The following is a 21,298-nucleotide window of genomic DNA, read 5'->3' on the forward strand; positions in this document are numbered from 1 at the left end:
TGATTGGTTGTAGATCAAGTTGCGATTGATATTTCGAGTTGCGTTCAATTGCAACTATTCCTGCAACGGGACCCTGATAAGAATTATGGTAGCTGACAGAAGGGAGGAGAAATTAATCACTCCCACTTTTCACCCCTTAATTATGCAGATTCCCTGTTCGTCTCAGACAATAATGAACAGCGCCAAATTAATACAAGATTGATGATCGGTCTTGTTATCTCCCTTCACTGCGTATATTGAGTTAATAGAGGCAAGGACACGTTTTCATAACCTGATAACTATCCCTTCCCCTGCATAATATCACTTTCTCGGCCAATATTCTTCCACAATTTCACCTGTTCAATCGCTGCACCTTTCACTAACTCTTAATTTGCCGTGATGACAAGTATGAATATGAAATCATGCAAATATGTTTTTTTTAGAGAGAGTTTCATGTTTCCGTTGTGGACATCATTTCATCTTGGTCTTACACAAAAGCTAGCGATGCGATTAGATAATCTTACGTGCCAAGACACGTGCGATTAAGACTTAGGTGACGAGTTACCTATAACAACACTGACAGGTATGTGGTATTGTTCTTCAGTAATTCCATAATTATGAAATGATATCCTTTTGAATTTTCGATCCAGCGAAAATTTGTATAAAAGTGGGTTGATCCCAGAGATTTTCATCACTTCTTGCTCAGGTCTCATAGCAGCTTAGCAAAGGCAGACACAGGTCACACTTACTTGCTCCTAAATCCTAGTACTGACAAATCGCTTGAAATCAAAATGGCTTCTACTGGAAAGATGTTTGGTCTATTTTGTCTTCTGTTTGGTAAGTTCATGCTTATCTTCCTAATCTTAATAAAACCTCATAACTAATAGTATTCTGAATTTTGGTGATAAATATAATGATATTATGGGGGGGGGGGGGTGATAAGACATAATTTTGAAAGAATCCAACTTTAAAGGTTTTCATTCTTATCGATTAAATCATCTTGAAATTTGTCAGTTGTTTGCTTATTTATGTCTACACCGTCACGAATAAGTTTATCTAATTTTGAATTATTCAAAACAAAAATCATTTGATTTGATTTTGATTTGATTTGATTTGAATGTGATATAATATGATTTTTGTTTTCAATTAAGGCTGTCACATAAGGATCAGTCATGGTAGTTACCATGGTTTATCTTTATTTGACAGACTAAATTCTGCCCCCAATATTCTTTGAAGTGCAAGGAAAACGTCTAAACGGTATTTTAATGTCCTCTCCACAGTTTCCTGTATTGTGGCCGAGGCAAGGCGAGGGATAAACGTACCACAGAAGCAGGTCGTGGGTGCCACTACCCCAACAACCCAGATGATCACAACCACTGCTGATGACGACAGTGTGAGCTCCGAATCTTCCGAATCATCCGAGTACGACATGGACAACGATGCGGACGAGGACGTTGCCGCCGCGGCTGCCGGTAACAACGCTGCGGCTACCGGTAATAACGCCGCGGCTGTACCTGCTGGTGCACCGGTCTCGGTCGGCAGTGGAAACCAAGTAGCTGGGAATATGCTCCCCAACACCAGAGCTCGGGGGAACAATGGCGTATTCGGCAGGGAGTCAGCAGCTTCAGGACAGACCGTTGCAATCGCTCTTGCCGCGGTTGGAGTAGTAGTTGTCGTCATCGCAGGCGCTGTCTTCGCCATAAGAAAGCACCGAAGAGATAATTTTGCCTAATTGTATGTCATAGCCTAATCTTATGCCACAGTTACAGCGGCGAAACGGACTCCCTGCAGACAAAAGCAGTTACGTTGTTTCCAACTGCACAACATCGGTCGGCTTGGAGTCAGTTTCATCGGTGTAACTGTCATACTCATGAAAAATCCTCTTGAAACAAATATTAGAAAAAAGAAAAGAAAAAAAGAAAAAAGTGAAGAACTTTTAAAAAAATAATAATTCTAAGATTGATTTACTTTGTCAAATGCAAATACAATTATTTCAAATAAAAATGTCAGCTGTAATTTAAATCAATGTAATATTTATATTGCGATGATGACTTTCCTATAACTTGATGTTCCATGGTTTTACCATTTTGCTGCAAATGCTCTAAGAAATGACAATTATTAAAATGATCAAGAAATGCATACAGTCTTCAAATTTGTCTTGATTAATGATGATAAGGTTGCCTGCAAACGAGACCTGGAATCCATTGCATAAGACTTGTTACAACAACGAATGTCCAATAACAGTTTTATAAGCTACTGAAATAATTCGATTTGAATGGCTGATAGCAAACTTGTCATAGAAATTGTGCATTTGTTATTATAACAAGTCTGTACACTGTTAGAAAAAATAAAAGAAGTTCCTGCAGCAGAGTCTCGAGAACACCTGTAATCTTACCGAATTGCGTAATCTTACAGGAAATTGGTATTTGATGTATGGAATCTTACAAATTTCCTTGAATAAAACACCCTTTTCCCCTTTTTAAACAGACCTGTTCTGTTAAATTGCAGAAAAATTCTTGTTTTATGAATTTACAGAATGATTATTACGCAATTCGGTAAGATTACAGGTGTTCTCGAGACTCTGCTGCAGGAACTTCTTTTATTTTTCTAACAGTGTATGAAAACGGGAACCCGGCCCCTGGATGATCATGGATGTTATAAAGTCACACCAACGAAATCGACTCCAAACCGACTGATGATCGGTCGTTCAAATAAGAGGCAATAGCTTTGAACGATCTGGGGCCGGTTTCGCCGGTGTAACTGTAGCAATGTGTCTGCTATTTTTTTTTTTAGATAATCAGATGAAATTAATGTTTAATTGAATAATCAATTGATCGAAGGGTGGATATGGATGGATTGATTGGTCGACTATTTACTGAGAACGATTCGTTTTAACCGTGTTATTTATGAATAATTGACATATTATTTAATCATAACATTTGTTGTGTGAAATGCCAGGCATAGTATACAAGGTAACCTATTTTCAAAACTTTATCCTCTGTAATATTTCCCAGGAAGAATATCAATATGCAATATAACTATTGAAATCAGAATCAGACAACGATTGAGACAAAGAAAAACGGAGAAAAAAAGAGACGGGTATTGGCGTACTTTTTTTTCGCTAGGATAAATAAACTTGGAAGGATTTGATGGCGTACTGCCTAGCTACATTGCTCCATAGGAGGAAAAAATAAATCGCAATTCACTTTCTTTTATTCTTCTTTTCAACCATCAATCTTTTCATTCATCAATCCATCTATCCATATATTCCTCCATACCCATCTACCCATCCACCCAACTATCCATCCACCCATCCTTCTTTTCATCAATTCATCCACCGGTCATTCCATCCATCCATCAGTCCAACCATACATCATTTGTTCATCAATCTAACTATCCATTAATCTAACCATTCATCCGCCCATCAATCCATCCATTAATTCTTCCTTCCATCCATCCATACGTCTGCCCATGCAACAAACCAGTTTCTTATACAGTCATCCGTTGGTCTCTTCATTTTCAATCCATTTACCCATCTATGTGTTATTCCTTCTATTCACCCATCCATCTATCCATTCATCCTTCCACCCATCAACATCATTAATCGACCCACCACCAATTAGCCAGTTATCCAATCAATCAATCAATCAATCTCGATGTCTAATAAATATATAAATAACGTCAATGTGTTACGAACGTCCCATTGTTTTAATACTTCATTTATTCAAAATTCATTAAGATAAAAAATATACATAGCATAATCAAGTTTCACAATAAGTAAGAATAAAAATGAATACGATGATTGAATATAATTTGCAAAATATATAAGAATGGTTTAAAATGTGGGACTTAGAGGATAAAGTTAAATTATGTAAATTCGTTGCCATTTATTTTGAAAAAGAGAAATAATGCGTTAAAATGTAATCATATTTCATAGACATAGTAACTGTGCATAAGATATTTGCCACAGGTCTTTATATCTCAATATCTTCATGAACTTTAATTTTGACAGGTAAATTTAAAGGTATTATAAATTTCACAAAGGTTACACTAAAATGTGTTTGTTTACTAAGTGATAAATTTACTTCTCCCCTATTTATTATCGAATGGTATGCAGTCATATCGCATTCAGAACGTCCGAATTTTTTACGTGATTTAGATAGACATGCCATCGACCGGTTTGAAGTAGGCTTCGTCATCACGGTTTTTTGCAACACTACGCAGACGCCTTGTGGAACGCAGAGAATAAATTGATCAAAAGCCCTTCATGACAAAGCAGCCTTTGTCGAAAATCGGTAATTCATAACATAACAGCACAAATGTGCAATTTTTCGCCAGGTCCAAATCTAAGGACGATCTGCTGTCCCGGTCGACCAACTTTCGGCAAAGACTTCTAAGCTGTTCACAGTGTTATGACGACCATTTTCAATAAATTCACCATATTGTAGAATCCGTCCCCATTGCAATTGTAATATCCCTATGATTGCATAAGACAGAGCACTTTAGTCGTTGTACTATATATTTCTTTCATCCTCTTACTCCATTGTTAAGTTGGGATGGCCGACTGAAGAGCATAAATTACGATTTCTCCATCATCAGTTGCTGCTCTTCATATCTTGCTAAAACGTAAGAACGCCTTTGTCTGCGAAGAACAAAGAAAGCTCCTACGACTACCACAGCAACCAGCCCCAAAACACCGAAAGCGATAGCAAGATTCCCGCCAACTTTGCTCCCGCTCCGGACAGGAATCGGTACTGCCGGGTTCATGACGCCAGCGTTATTAGTATCAGTGTCCATATTTGTTTCGACTCCCGTTTCGACTTCGGCCATTTCGGTCAATCCGGCTGTCTCGGATGATTCGGCTGATACTTCGGACGATTCGGCTGATACTTCGGATGATTCGGACGTTTCGGATGATTCGTCTGTTTCGGATGATTCGTCAGCCATGACTTGATTCATTGGGACATTCATGACGGTTTGCTTCTGAGGCACATTGGCTATGTGGATTGCTACAGCCCCACGACTGGCCTCAGTCATTACACAGAAAACTGTGAAATTTTAAAAGGAAAATCAGTAGATAATGCATCAATGAAATGTACATGAAAAGTACAAAAAAGGCAATTAGTAATAACATCACACAACCACTATCACCACCCCCCCCACTTATCCTTCTTTTACAGGAAAGATCATCAAATGACTAATTAACAAATAATACCAAGAGTTGAAGGTTTCTTTTGATAGTCTGGATATATTATTTGAAAAGATGTATGACTTTAAGGTAATATTCCCATAATCAAAACAAAATCATAACCTGTATTTCAACAACTTCTCTAAACTACATGCATGAAATACTTTAAGATATTTATTATTAATATTTGAATCAATATTTCACTGATGGAAATGATAAAACCCGCTTGATTTTAAGTTGTTTTTAAAGGCAAAATTTCGAGTGGACGAGTTTGAAAATAACTATAATTTTTTTACACGTAGAAAATCCTAAAATTTAACGCTACAAATATGCCTAGAGATATATTTCTTAACAGGCAAATATCCATCAACTTAATATCAAATAAAGCAAGTGTACACTAAGCTAAGCAGGTGACATTATTAAAGAATATCCGATCCAAGAATCTGCCTCTAATACATGTGGTTCTACCAAGTTTCAGAGTGGATGTCAATTCTATCTGAACTGTCCTATGAAAATTTAACAACTCATATCATAATTACGATGAAAATTAACTTACCAAGGAGAGGAAAGAGCAAACCAACAAGTTTTCCAGAAGAAGACATATTTATGGCGGGATGCTAAAATCCGAAGATTTGAAGTAAAAAGAAAGGAGTCTGAGTATTCACCTGGTTTTTTAGTGACTCTGTAGTGATCTGGATTAAGGTATGAAAATATGGCTTTTCGCACCAATATTTATACATTTCCGATCAAACTCAAAATGACTAATAATGATAAAATAAAAATATTTAGCTAGGACACTTGTCAAAGTTGATATCTGTGACACAAGTGACAACTGACTATCCAAAGGTGAACTATTGGCACTGGTCACCATTTATTATTATTTTCAATTAAACAGCGCTAAATAACGAGGACACTATTAATAATGCTCGAATTCGGACGAGTTTTTATCAAAGTTTTGTTGATTACTTAAATAAACAAGCAATGATTAGCAATGTCAAATTTTAGTACAAATTCGACCTTAAATTGATCAATCATTATTTTTCTCGTCCATTATGTCGCATATTGGATTTCATTCATTCACAGACAGGCATAGAACCTCCACTGCTATCAGTCACTTTGTTTCAATGTCTATATCGTATCATGTGTTTATCGAACTATATCAATATATATGTCATTATTCATAAATTTGATTTCTGTTACCTATTGTGTTGGTATTGGCGAGTGTTTGTTTAGCGGCGTAATAAGCCAGACTTTCCGCGACGCGGGCGAATGACAAGCCCTTTTTCTTGATATCAAGAATTCAGAAATAGGAATAAATTTCAAAAGGGCATACCATATACTCCCTCGTCGCTTAAAGTCCCGTACGCCACTGAGCGAAAACTCGCTTTAATAAAGAACGAAGGATATGCGTCCTATCGGAAGGACTTTAAAATGTATCAATTGGATGCCCTAATAAAAGAACATTTACTGATTTTTCTTTGCATTACATTATTTGATGAACTTTTGATTTCTTTTTTACTACATGCAAACATATTTCTTACACCTGCTGGGTTTGGAATGGCTGCAGTCCCATAAAAAAGATTGAAATCTTAAGGTAGGGTAATTATATTGTCGATATCTGAAGTTTTATATGAGTAATGCTATTGTTATTGCAGTTTATTCACAATTATCATTATTTTTAATAATGTTATTATTATTATTAATGTTATTATAATCATCATCAATATTATTATCATTATTATTACCATAATAATAGTAATAATAATAACTGTTATTATTATTGTCATTATTATTATTTATATTATTATTACAATCATTATAGGATTTCTCGGCGAAATTCACGCAATTTTCGCTTGAATCAATATTTTTGGCATCTGAATTAGCGTAGATCGGTTTTCCGTGCAAATTGTCATTAAATGTTTTTAATTTTACATAAGATTTAGGATGTTTGTCGAAGGTTTGTGTGTTCTTTTTATTTAATTCAGAAACGAGCCACTTACCATTCAAAATAGTGATTATTAAAGCATCATTTCTAGCTATTAAATTAGCGATAGGAATTCTTCTTCTTTTTTTGGGGGGGAAGGGATCATTCAAGTTAGGAATGGAGGGGTATACATGTTATTTATTATTGATTATGATTATTATTTATTCATATTTCACCAGGGTAGCTCATTCAACAAAAGTTGATCTTCCATGAGGCCCTGGATAACAAACAATACAACTATATACAATTAAAAACAGTCAATGATGTTAGTTTTTCAAGTGTTTAAAAATCTATTAATGTGCCGGAAAATGCCTGTTTGACGTTGTGATCTACTCTGTTATGTCATCTATTAGTTTTAAAGAACAGAGTATATGGTTCTATTCAAAACTTTAGCTTAGAAAGGGAGTGATAAATGCACGTCAATAGCATATCGAGTAAGAAAATAACCGAGTAAGAACATATGCTCACATCTGTGTTACCCTCAACTGCCCCCTTCGCTGTAGAGACTTGGAATGTAACAAGAATAATTAACATCTTAAGACCAGTTTCAGAATTTAATTGTTACAACACCATGGCAGGACACGTAAGATACCAGTGGATACCCAACGAAGATAGAGATAGACTATAATCGCTGCATTTGAAGGCCACCAAGCTGACTATCTTGAGTTAGCCGATGTACATCAAATGCAAAGGATGAACAGCCAGACTCATCTCAGAACTGGCAGACGGCATAAGCTGGCGATGGGAGGCGCCAAAATCATAAGATGGATGAAGACATGAGAGCTCACCGCCTTCAGGCCATAATCAATCTTAATCTGCTTGCCACTTTAGATCAGATGAAGAGACCTGATGGTAGCGGCTTTGCCCAACAAGTCAACAGTTTCCGTTTCAACTATATCCAGGACTCGAGATGGAATGTTCATCACCCTGAAGCTCGCTGAGGATGTGTCGGATGGAGGGAATTCACCGGTAACGCTCGATCGTCGAATGGAGTATGCGCAATGGTTTCTCGCCGAAGAAGTTGTCGCCCACATTGACGAGACCGGCTACAACATTTGGACCCGTCGTTCTTTTGGAAGGGAACAACGAGGTCGGCCTGTTGGGAGAGTTATCCATGGTGACATGGTCGACGAGGCAAAAGGTGCAACGTCACTTTTGCCATTTCAGGGGAGAAAGGCTTATTGCACCACATGGTCTCTACCGAGACGATCACCCGAGAGAGTTTCAAGGAATTCCTTGCGGACACGACACGACAGTGCTCCATTCGAGTCCCACAAGGAGAACAAAATAATCGTCCTATACGACAATGGCAGGCCACATGTAAGATCACAGCTTCCACCCAGCAAGATATTCGGCTGAAGCTTTTGCCGCCATACTCACCTTTCTGACATTTCTGTGAGAATGCTCAATCTGTCTTCAAGGCTCCTGTCAAGAGGGACTTGGCACGCCCTGAGATGCAACAGGCTATAGGAGACCGAGAGGCTGCTCAACAGGGAAGGCTGACTATGGAGGCGTGGCGTGTCGACATCGTTTGTCGTATGGCCAGGAAAAACATCGACGCGGTCACTCAAGAGAAGTGTATGGGGTGGTATCATAAAATGCAGGCATACATCCCACGATGTCTTGACCGACAACAGATTGATGACTACAGACTCAATTTAAGAGACTCTCGTCCCACCCCAGTCACATTATGTAACTCCTCCCTTCCCCATGACATACAATTAAGTAATGATGACTATGAGTAAGATGAATCACAAATATATATAGATCGTATATAATTTTTGTTTCCTTTCATTTTGTATGCTGATGGAATAAATAAGATTACATAAATTCTTTAAGTTGAGCATTATAATCTTGGTTGATAAACGACATAAAAAGGGCATCCGACAATACATTTTCTATGTTCTCAAAAGCGTTCTGCGTCTCGACGAGAAAACTCCTAATTATTCAATATTGACCATTTTCACCAGCGTTAGATCTAACCATATAGACCCTTCAACGGTCTAGCTGGGTATCAGGGAAGTGCGCCACGGACTATTTTTTTATTGCCGATGACCGAGTAAACGGGAATACGGAATAGTTGCGGTCAGTGCGGATCCGTGAGGGGGAGGGCGTGGGGGCTTTGAAACTTATTAACTTTGTTCTATGAAATGTCAGGCATACTCTATTGGATAACAAATTTTCGAAATTTTATCCTCTGTAATATTTGCTAGAAAGAATATCAATATTCAATTTATCTATTAAAATCAGAATCAAACAACGATTAAGACAAAGAACATGGGAGACAAAAAGAGACAAAATGAAAGAATGAGATGGTGAGAGAAAGAGGGGGGGGGGGGAGAAGGGGTGTGCTTTAAACGAGTTAAAGAATTTTCCATTATAAAGTGCTGTGAAAGCTTAAGACAATTATGGGTATTTTTTTAGCCACGAGGGAAATTATGTGCCCAACCAATGTGGGGCAGTATTTTACCCAATGCGGGAAGCATATTGTCCTGTAAAGTTAAAAAATAAGCAGCAATTACTTTAGAATGGCCAAAATTTTCATCACACTGGATAAATAAAAATGCCCCGAAGAAATGTCCATTGTTGGTTGGACACCTTTACGGAGCACTTTCACCCAATATTTTTTAGAGTGGAATTCCCTTTAAGCTAAACGGATCTTGGCTCAATTTTTTTGCGATTAATAAAATTGGAAGGAATAGATGGCGTACAGCCAAGCTGCATTGCTCCCTCCATGGCAAAACATAAATCGCATAATAACAACTTCTTTGGTTCTTCCTTTCAACCACCAATCTTTTTTATTCATCCATCAATCCATCCATCCCCCATACATCTATCAATCCATCCATCATTCCATCCATCCCCAATCCTTCTATCTATCCATCCACCGGTCCTTCCATCCATCAGTCCAACCATCCATCATTCTTATACCCATTTATCTAACCATCCATCCCCATTCATTCATCCGTCCATCCATCCATCCCCCATACATCCCCATCCATTCCCCATTCATCGGTCCATCATCCCCAATACTTTTATCCATCCATCCACCGGTCCTTCCATCCATCAGTCCAACCATCCATCATTTTTTTCATTAATCTATCCATTCATCCATCTATCTATCCATCCATCCCCCACCCATCAATCAATTCTTCCTTCACCCTTCCATACGTCTACCCATGCCACCACCCAGTCTCTTATACAGTCATCCGTTAGTCTCTTCATTTTCAATCCATTTATCCATCTATTCATTATTCCTTCTATTCACCCATCCATCTATCCACCCATCCTTCTATCCATTTCTATTCATTTCCAAATCTATCCATTCATTCTTCCACCCATCAAGATCATTAATCTACCACCACCAATTAGCCAGTTACCCAATCAATCAATCAATCAATCAATCTCGATGTCTATATATTATCTATATAAATAACGTCAATTCGTTACGAATATCACATTGTTTAAATACTCAATTTATTCAAAATTCAATAAGATCAAAATGCAAATATATACAGCAAAATTAAGTTTCACAATGAGTCAGAATAAAAATGAATACAATGCTTAAATATGTTTTTGCAAGAAATAAAAACTGAGAGGACCATTAAGATTCAATGTAGTGCAAATACATCGCACTTTATTTTGAAAAAAAAAGAAATAATGCGTTAAAATGTATTATTTCACTAAAATCCATTGCTACAACAAAGTACAGACATGATGACTGTGCATGATTTTGCCACTGGTATTAATATCTCAATATCTTCATGAACTATAATTTCGACAGGTAAATTTTAAGGCATTATCAATTTCACGACGTTTACGCTAAAATATTTTTTTTCTAAGTCACATAATAAATTTACTTCTCCCTATTTATTATCGAATGCTATATGCACTCATAACGGATCCAGAGCTTCCGAATCTTTTACGTGATTTAGAATGACATACCATCGCCCGGTTTGAAGTAGGCTTCTTCTTCATATTACTTTTTTCGCAACCACTACGTAGACGCCTTATAATAATAAGATAATAAATTGATTCATGACAAAGAGTCTCTGTGGAAATCGGTGAATAATAACAGCAGTGTCGTCCTGGACTCTGGACTAACGACATATTTGGAATTTTTCGTCAGGTCCGAATCTTAGGACGTTCTGCTGTCATGGTCCACCAAGTATCGACACAAACCTCTCAGCTAGCCATTGTGATTTATTACGCTGCAGAAACCGTTCCCGTTACAAAATTTCCCTTTGGTTACATTAAAACATTGCACTTTAGTCGTTGTACTATTTGCTTTCAAAATCGAGAATACATTTTTTTTCATCCTCTAGCTCAATTTCTAAGTTGAGATGACCACGTGAAGAGCATAAATTACGATTTCTCCATCATCAGTTGCTGCTCTTCATATCTTGCTAAAACGTAAGAGCGCCTTTGTCTGCGAAGAACAAAGAAAGCTCCTACGACTACCACAGCAACCAGCCCCAAAACACCGAAAGCAATAGCAATATTCCCGCCAACTTTGCTCCCGCTCCGGACAGGAATCGGTACTGCCGGATTTGTGCCGCCAGCGTTATTGGTATCAGTGTCCGTATTTGTTTCGACTCCCGTTTCGACTTCGGCCATTTCGGTCAATCCGGCTGTCTCGGATGATTCGGCTGATACTTCGGACGATTCGGCTGATACTTCGGATGATTCGGACGTTTCGGATGATTCGTCTGTTTCGGATGATTCGTCAGCCATGACTTGATTCATTGGGACATTCATGACGGTTTGCTTCTGAGGCACATTGGCTATGTGGATTGCTACAGCCCCACGACTGGCCTCAGTCATTACACAGAAAACTGTAAAATTTTAAAAGGAAAATCAGTAGATAAATAATGCATCAATGAAATGTACATGAAAAGTACAAAAAGGCAATTAGTAATAACATCACACACCACCATCACCACCTTTGTCAATATAGTATTCTTAGTTCCTATCCCCCCCCCCCCGCTTCTCCTTCTATTACAGGAAAGATAAACAAATGACTCATTAACGAATGATACCAAGAGTTGAAGGTTTCTTTGGATAGTCTGGATACATTATTTGAAAAGATGTATAACTTTAAGGTAATATTCTAATAATCAAACTATAATCATAACATGTATTCTAGCAACCTCCCTAAACTCCATGCATGAAATACTTTAAGATATTTATTATTAATATTTTGAATCAATATTTCACTGATGGAATTGATAGAACCCGTTCGGTTTTAAGCTGTTTTCGAAGACAGAATTCCGAGTTGACAAGTTTGAAAAGAACATCAAATATTATTTTTTTACACATAGAAAATCCTAAAAATCTAAAGCTACAATATGCATAGAGATACATTTCTTAATAGGCAAAGACACACTAACTTAATATCAAATAAAGCAAGTGTACACTAAGCTAAGCAGGTTACATTATTAAATTAGAGTATCCGATCCAAGAATCTGCCTCTAATATATGTGGTTCTACCAAGTTTTAGAGTGGATGTCAATTCTATCTGAACTGTCCTATGAAAAATTTAACAACTCACATCATAATCACGATGAAAATTAACTTACCAAGGAGAGGAAAGAGCAAACCAACAAGTTTTCCAGAAGAACACATATTTATGGCGGGACGCTAAAATCCGAAGATTTCAAGTAAAAAGAAAGGAGTTGGAGTATTCAACTGGTTTTCTAGTGACTCTGCAATGAACCGGATTAAGGTATGAAAAATATGACTTTACGCACCAATATTTATACATTTCCGATCAAACTCAAAATGACTAATAATGATAAAATAAAAATATTTAGCTAGGACACTTGTCAAAGTTGATATTTGTAACACAAGGGACTACTGACTATCCAAAGGTGAACTATTGGCACTGGTCACCATTTATTATTATTTTCAATTAAACAGCGCTAAATAACGAGGACACTATTAATAATGCTCGAATTCGGACGAAATTTTCCATCAAAGTTTTGTTGATTGCTTAAATAAACAAGCAATGATTAGCAATGTCAAATTTTAGCACAAATTTGACCTCAAATTTATCATTTTCCCGTCCAGTGTGTCGAATATTGGATTTCATTCTTTCACAGACAGGTATAGAACCTCCAATGCTATCAGTCACTTTGTTTCATTGTAGGTCCATCAAACCATATCAATGTGTCATTATTCATTAATTTAATTTGTTTTACCTATTGTGTTGATATCGGCGAGTGTTGCTTAGCGGCCTAACCCGGACTTTCAGCGACGAGGGCAAACGGCGAGCCCTTTTAACAATATTTTTTTTCTTCATTATCAAGAATTCAGAAATAGGAATAAATGTTGAAAACACTACAACATCTACTATAGGTTTTCCCGTCCAATTTCGTCAAAATTTCAACCGATTTAATGATGTAATAGTTCAGTTTGCAACTAATTCGAATGACCTGTGAGATCAGCATCTAAATACCCAAATACTTTATTTAATTTAATCATATTGGCACGCGATTTCATGGTTATTTCATTTAAACAAGTATAAAGATCGATCAAATTCAAATAGCCGAAGAGGTGTTTTCAAATTCGCAACGGTACCCTCCTTGCGAAGGTTTATGAATTCAAAATCATTAATATGCGATCACTTATAGGATATGCACAGTGTTTTTCGTTGTTTTATTTCTTTTTTTTTACTTCATTTGAATGATTATGGAAATGGGTTTTACTTCTTAATTGGATGTTTACCATTATACTGAAATGTATCATCCATCTGAAAAACCATCATCGGAACAACAACTCGTTTTTCCACTTTCATTCAACTATAGAACGTGGTCAATACCATCCCTTCCCCACAACGATATAATTTACAATAATATGAAATAAAAAAAGAACAAGATGATAAAAAAACCTACCATTGGCATAGGTCATCCACCCACTCACTGACGGATCCAGGGGGGCACACCCGGCTCGTGTCCGTGCCCCCCCCCTTTGAGAGCCACAATTAAAAAAAATCGTGGACCGTCCCTTATTCTTTGGTTAAAAACCTTCTGTTTTGCTCGTCAAATTCCTAGGGAAAATGCCCCCTTTTTTTAGAAATCCTTGATCCGCCCCTGCACCCACTCATTAATCACTAAAAGAATAACCGTTCACAACCATATCCTATAAGTGTTGCATGAATTGCGTCTTTATCAAACATAATGGAATAAAATTATTCTAACTGAAAGATCAGAAAAAAAGATTGTAAAACGTTATAAAAGAAAAATGAACACAGAAACATATCTGAATTTGGACGTTTAAAGTGCAAATATGTGTGCCGATTAATGAAATTGAAAATGGTATTTTGGGTGAAATTAAACGATCAGTTCGTCGTTGCGAAATTAAATGACAACTTTTGGCCATTAATTTGAACGAATTTCTCCCTGAATTGAATTTCTACCAAATTCAAAGGAATGATATAGAACGGAATTAAATGATGAATAAATGAAAATGAACCATGTGTGCAGAGGGTTGACAAAATATTTCGAATTTGAAAGTCCTTTCATTAATCTAAATGCAACCCTGATGAAATTGGACGGGAAAACCTATATTAGATCTATACTTCTTCTAATACTTGCAGAAGTAGCAATATTATAGTAATAATAGTAGAAGGAGGAGTAGCTAGTAGTAGAAGTAGTAGTAGTAGTAGTAGGAGGAGGAGGAGGAGGAGGAGTAACAGTGATAGTAGTAGCAATAGTGGTAACAGAGTAGTATCATATTTTTACCATCATTATATTTAAATCTTTCTTTCTCTCACTTCTATCAGAACGCTTTCTCCTATTAAGAAATAAAAACAGATCACGCACGAAACAAAACCAAACAAACCTGAACCATTGCCAAGTTAAATTGCCAACCTCCACAAGACTGCTTTATCAATAATGACAAGTGAATGATCTATATGTAATTCGTACATATGACATCACGACTGCAGCATTGTTTAATGCAATATGAAAGAGCATTTAATCTTGTTGTTTTGCCTTGAAAGAAAGAAATAAAAAAAACGAGTGGAATCTTGTCAAAAGTTTCCTCATATTTTGTTATGACTTCAAAGCGACTAGTTCGGAAAACATTCGGCATTCGACTCATGCTCTTTCATGCTGAAGATTGGGTCTTGATCCCAATTCTAGGGAAGGGCATTTGTTTCGGTAAGTAAATATTACATGTAACAGATAGTCGGTTGAAGATATTCACAAAGGGGTTTTTGGAATATGTTTTACTAGTTTTCAGTGTTAAAACTGAAGGAAAGTAGTTGCAGCAAACATTAAATAAAACTAGACCGAATGGCCCGTATTCTGAAGTCAGGTTTAACTTAGACCATGGTCTAACGTGCTTAAGTCATGGGAAGCCAAACGTTTCAAAAATTTTTATAACGTTGTATGTTTTTAATGTTTACTGTGCTCTTTCCCGATTCAACGATGGTGAAGAAAATCATCTATTTAAACTTCCTAGACAATAATGAATGATTTTAGAGCCAAATGAGCTGAAATATGATATCTCTACCGTTAGTGATTAATGTAACAATTGGCTATCCATACTGTACATAAACCATAACTTTAAACCTGAGTTTAAGTTAAACCCGACTTCAGAATAGGGAACAATGTGTTTAGCCCATGTGGTATACGTTTTAGACTGCCTATGATGAACACCAATTCACTGTGGACCAACCCTGGCGGAAAGAACACAGTGTCACACAGTGTGATCACAGTGTGTTCACATAGTAGACTATGTGAAAACATCATTCACACTGTTAAAATGCTCAAATTCAACAGTGCGAAGACATTTTCACACTGCGAACACCTCGACAGTGTGACTGTTCACAGCGTGTTCACATGGTCGACTATGTGTAAATATTATTCACACTGTTAAGATACTCAAATTCAACAGCGTGAAGACATTTTTACACTGTGAACTCCTAGACAGTGTGACTAATTACAGCGTGTTCGCAGCGTGTTCACATGGTCGACTATGTGTAAATATTATTCACACTGTTAAAATACTCAAATTCAACAGTGTGAAGACATTTTCACACTGTGAACACCTCGACAGTGTGACTGTTCACATCCTGTTCACATGTTCAACTATGTGGATATGTGATTCACACTGTTGAAATGCTTAAATTCAACAGTGTGAAGGTGATTTCACATTGTGTTCCACACTGTGAACACACTGTGGGGGCACTTTGTTCTTTCCAATATGGGAGTAGGCCTAAATATAATCTATCCATTTTTTTTCTTAAGTGTCCGAAACAAACATCTTCACATTCAACCGCCCACCCCCAAAAAATAATAAAACAAAAAAAAAAGGTCTGCAAGAGATCACGTAGTAGTTTTACAATCAAATATGAATTTATTTAGATTTTTTTACACTAACGCACCAAAAAAGTGTTATTCTCATTCCGTGTATCTTACATAACTGAGTTCGGTAGAGAAAACATATTCACATATTAAACTGAAATAAAGAATGCTATTTAAATTCATCCCCTGACCAGGTAGGTGTTTCATAAAGCTGTTCGTAAGTTAAGAGCGACTTTAAGAACGACTGGTGAACCTTTCTTACGCGCTTAACCATCGCCAACGAATGTACCCTATTCCACAAGAAGGGATCACCAGTCGTTTTTAAAGTCGCTCTTAACTTACGAACAGCTTTATGAAACGGCCCCCAGCTCATAGAAATTCATCATGAAAAATCTGTATTCTTTATTTATAATGAATGTATCATAAAGAAAGCAAATCACAACGAAAACAAACAAAACAGCATTGATATTATACATTAACAGCGTCGTGGTTTAGCGATTCTGACTCTCGCCTTGTCATCAGAAAGTTGTGAGTTCTAATCTCACCGCGGCCCTTTAGCATTATTTGGCAAGGCATAGTCTCTTACCAAGCTTTTCAATGGGTACCAGTACCCGGTAGGATGCCAATGCCTATATGTAGTTTTGGGATTCTTGTTGGAATGATCCACAGGGAGTGGAGAGAGTGCATACTTTATGCGCGGGCATGTCAGGAATGATAATAATTGCAATCTAACATGTCTAAAGCGCTAAGAAACCTATAATTTTAAGTATTATTATTAAAATAACATATTATTACTTTATTATTACTTTTATTGGAACACATTGTGAATGAAATACCTTTAGTCTTAATACGACATTAAAATGGTCAAAATCTAAATAGTTGGAATAAATTACAAATCTGAATTATTCCTTGATATTTTTTTTTTTTGGGGGGGGGAGAAAGGGCGCCATGAAAATATTTAACGACAACCTTAATCCATATCACAAACGATGCCCCCCCCCTCAAAAAATCCCCCTAAACAAAAACAAACCCGAAATCAAAATAAGATAACATAGTTATTAGGAATGAACTCAAATAAATAAACACTATAAATGATGAAATAAAGGGAAAAATAAATTAAGTAAACAAGGAGGTCAATATAGAAATAGACATATTACATATGAATTAATAAATTAATCACAAATAAATGTACATATTTCAATAATTTTTCGTAGAAACCGACTGGCTGTGTAACAATTGGGTCCATACTAATACCATCGATGTATTCCCATTAAATACGAACAAAGCTCGTGTTATTACTCCGATGTTTTCTGATGATGAGGAAAGCAGCAGCTATTACCACAGTTAGGAGTCCCAGCACGCCGAGGGCGATCCCGACTCCACGAGCAGACGAACCGGTAGCCCTGCCCACGAGATTGTCGTGAACGCCAAATAAATCACCCTCGTAGTCTCCTACGAGGTCCTCATCCCGCACTCCTGCCATGACTCGTTGCCTAGTCCATCCAGGAAATAAAGGTCGTGTATTTCCGCTCACTCGATTCCCGTTAATAAAGACGTAAGAAGGAGCACTTTGGACCTCGCCGTCATCCGCGTCAGTATCGGGTTCCTCCTCGGAGGAGTCGTCGTCGTAGATGCTCGTAGACCCTCCTACGATGTTAGGCTGGATCGTAGCTTGGTTGGCAATGCTTGGTCTGGTCATCCTCGTGGTAGTTGGACTCACAGGGCTTGGTGTGGTTTGGTTGTAGATACTGAACACGAAGTCGAACTGGTTTTGGGGAGGTGAATCGGGCGGAGTAAGCTTCTTTGCAGAATCCGTACGAGTGTCGTTTTTGGCTTCGATCGTGAAGCAAAATGCTGTGCCAATGGAATAAAGAATGATAAAAGATTAAGTTGTGGAATCTGAATTAACCCGATGTCTTTAACGCATTAATTGTTCTATTCTGTCATATCTTCGATATTGAATTGAATATCTCGATTCGCATATTCAATCTATGTCACATTATGACTAGTGAAGTCACGAATGAATAATGACTAGGTATGAGAATGCTTTGGAAGATAAGAACTTCATATAGGGGCAGCGGCACAAGGGAGCAGTGGAGGGTGTCCCTGGTAGTAGTGGAAAAAAAGAGAAAATTTAATGAAAACGATAGAGAGGAAAAAGAACGAAGAGAATAAAAAGACAGGTCTGAACCTTGTAAGCCTCTAAGATCTTAGTTTATTCTATTAAAAATATATATAATATTGAGAATAACAATAACCATTCTTACCATTATTATCATTATCATGATAATTATTATATTACTATCATTGTTATTGTTATTTTTTATTATTATTCTTTATTATTATCATTATTATTATTATTCTTATTGTTATTTGTTTGGCGTTACCTCTTCTTGGGAGGCGAAAAGCGAATAGAATGAGTGTAACGTCACCAGTAGGTCGGTGCCCTATTATTATCATTATTGTAATCATTATTATTATTCTTATTGTTATTTGTTTGGCGTCACCTGTTCCTGGGAGGCAAAAAGCGAATAGAATCAGTGTAACGTCACCAGTAACACTAAGTAGCCCCTTCTGCTAATACTATTTTCTTTAAAAAAAGTATACTCACCAGCAAGAAGGCAAATTGCTTTTACAAAGGCCACCATCTTGTTCGTGGTCACTGTGTCTGCAGTTGTACAAGATATTCTGAAAGAAGATATTATGGATGCTCTTGCAAACTCTTCCAGTGTCAGAGGCGAAGGTGAAGAGCATTTCGATGTCATCGACTTTATATACTTTTCGATGAATGATACTCTACAACACACCCCATCCTGAAGAATTCCATCTCGTTAAGAGAAGTAATGCCCTAACATTCTTCGAGACATGTCTTGGCACCATGTTTTTCATTCAGATGTCGTGTTAATAAACTTGATGGACCTATACATGTATAGTGAGATAGTTTAGATGGAGTTCAATGATGTTGTGGGCTAAAGTTGGATGATAGTTTTGGTTTGTCGCATTGTAAATCAACCAGATAAGCAAAGACGCGATAATTATGACGTCTGGAATATGTAGTGCGTGTCATTAAAAACGCTACTTCTTTCTAAAAAGCTGACAAAATGGTTTTGAAAGGTGAAAGGATGTTGAATTAATGTGTTTAACTACTTCTTTTTTTTAGTACTATGACTTAAATGTCGGGTCAAGTTCTCACTTTCAAAAATTAGGATATTGTATATACGTATCGTCAATCGAGCTTAAAACAAAATGAAACAAAATATTTTACTAATTCGACACTAAATCAGACATAGTACAAATTAAGACAAGTCATTTATTTGGGAGTGCTCGATTCCGGCTCTTGCTTTCATAGTGTCCATTGATTTTATTTTTGTTTTAAATATTACTTTCAGATTTCCATACAAAATAATGTACTTTAATGCATAAATTAGCATAGATTAGCAATGTGATAGTTCTTGCATGGGATAGTTCATTGATTTTCCTCTCTTTCTTTCATGAGTTTTCTTCTAACAAAGGCTATATTAAGAACGTATCGATGTAAAAAAAAATGATGCTTGGCAAAAATTGAATTTTGTTTTTGTTTATGTTTTCAGTTTTGATTTAATTTTGATTCATGTTAAGTTATTTATTTCATTTTATTCATTTTCTGTTATTTATCAATTTCCAATGTATGTGTTCTGCATTTGTTTTATCATGTTTATAGTTCTTTTTATTCGTGGAGGGCTCCGTTGTAAAACAGTTTTTTAACTGAACCGGCCGACCTTCACTGTTTTTCATGGATTGTCAATGGTCCTTTGTCACTTGCATGCATTATTGTGCTTTTTACTATACAAAGCATCACTTTAAGTTATCTTTAGTATCCACGGCATCACAAAGAAATACAAGTGGAACGCCTCTAGCAGTCTCGCCTGCATTACGCGATTCAATATAGCAGCAGTATTGACTTTGAAAAAAGCTATTGCATAATTATTCACAAAAGAAAACATTCATATGATAATAAAATACTATGTCCATTGACCAAAAATGACATTTAACCATGATTATGTGACTTGAGACGTGTGCATGACAATCATTCATTCTCGATTACTCTTATTATATGTCTACGTTTCACGAACTAGATTCATAAACTTTGTAAGTTATGATGCCAATTCAACAAAAAGCCCTAACACGACCAAAGTTTGGTTTACCCTAAATGACCATTGACCTTGGTCATGTGACCTGTAACTCGCATGTTCAGGGATATTTGATTGCTTGTATGTCAAAGTTTCATGAACAAGATCCATAAAATTTCAAAGTTATGATGATATTTAAAAAAAATAACCTTGGTTAAGATTTTAATATTGATTGTCCCAACATGGTCTAAGTTCATTGACCCTAAATGACATTTGACTATGGTCATGTGACCTGAAACTCTGCCAGAATGTTTAGTAATACTTGATTACCTTTATGTTCAAGTTTCATGAACTAGGTACATTTAAGGTTAGGACACATTTTAAAAAACTTGACCTTTGTTAAGATTTCAATGTCGATGACGACGCCGCAGTCGCCTCCTCCGTCGGAAAAGCGGCGAGGCAAAAATCAGTCGCGATTCTACATGGGTTAGTAACTTTTCAAACAGTGAAAAGGTGAGAAAATTTGAGAAAAAGAGGAAGAAAGGCGAAAAACAGGGAAGGAAGGAAGGAAGGAGAATTGTCAAAAAGAGAGGCTAGGTTTGTTCCCAATATTGAGTGAAACAATGGCGTCATCTCCATATCACGAATTATTACCCTTGCTTGAATAAGCATGATAATTAAAAGAAGGCAGATTGTCATTTCAATTAAACAATCAATACTTCAAAAT

At 36.7% G+C, this 21,298-nt stretch overlaps 2 protein-coding genes across 2 annotated transcripts; one reads left to right on the forward strand and one right to left on the reverse strand.

Moving 5' to 3' along the window:
- The first annotated feature begins 675 nt into the window (after positions 1–675).
- LOC121414733 lies at positions 676–2,111 on the forward strand. The gene is made up of 2 exons (XM_041607799.1): positions 676–816; positions 1,260–2,111. The coding sequence occupies exons 1-2, from the start codon at positions 771–773 to the stop codon at positions 1,709–1,711; spliced, it is 498 nt and encodes a 165-aa protein (XP_041463733.1). The 5' UTR covers positions 676–770; the 3' UTR covers positions 1,712–2,111.
- A 9,405-nt stretch (positions 2,112–11,516) lies between these two features.
- LOC121414833 lies at positions 11,517–12,776 on the reverse strand. The gene is made up of 2 exons (XM_041607889.1): positions 12,731–12,776; positions 11,517–11,986 (listed from the first exon to the last, which is right to left on the reverse strand). The coding sequence occupies exons 1-2, from the start codon at positions 12,774–12,776 to the stop codon at positions 11,517–11,519; spliced, it is 516 nt and encodes a 171-aa protein (XP_041463823.1).
- Positions 12,777–21,298: the final 8,522 nt, after the last annotated feature.

The sequence above is a fragment of the Lytechinus variegatus genome, chromosome 5 (genome assembly GCF_018143015.1).
Source record: "Lytechinus variegatus isolate NC3 chromosome 5, Lvar_3.0, whole genome shotgun sequence".
NCBI lineage: Eukaryota > Metazoa > Echinodermata > Echinoidea > Temnopleuroida > Toxopneustidae > Lytechinus > Lytechinus variegatus.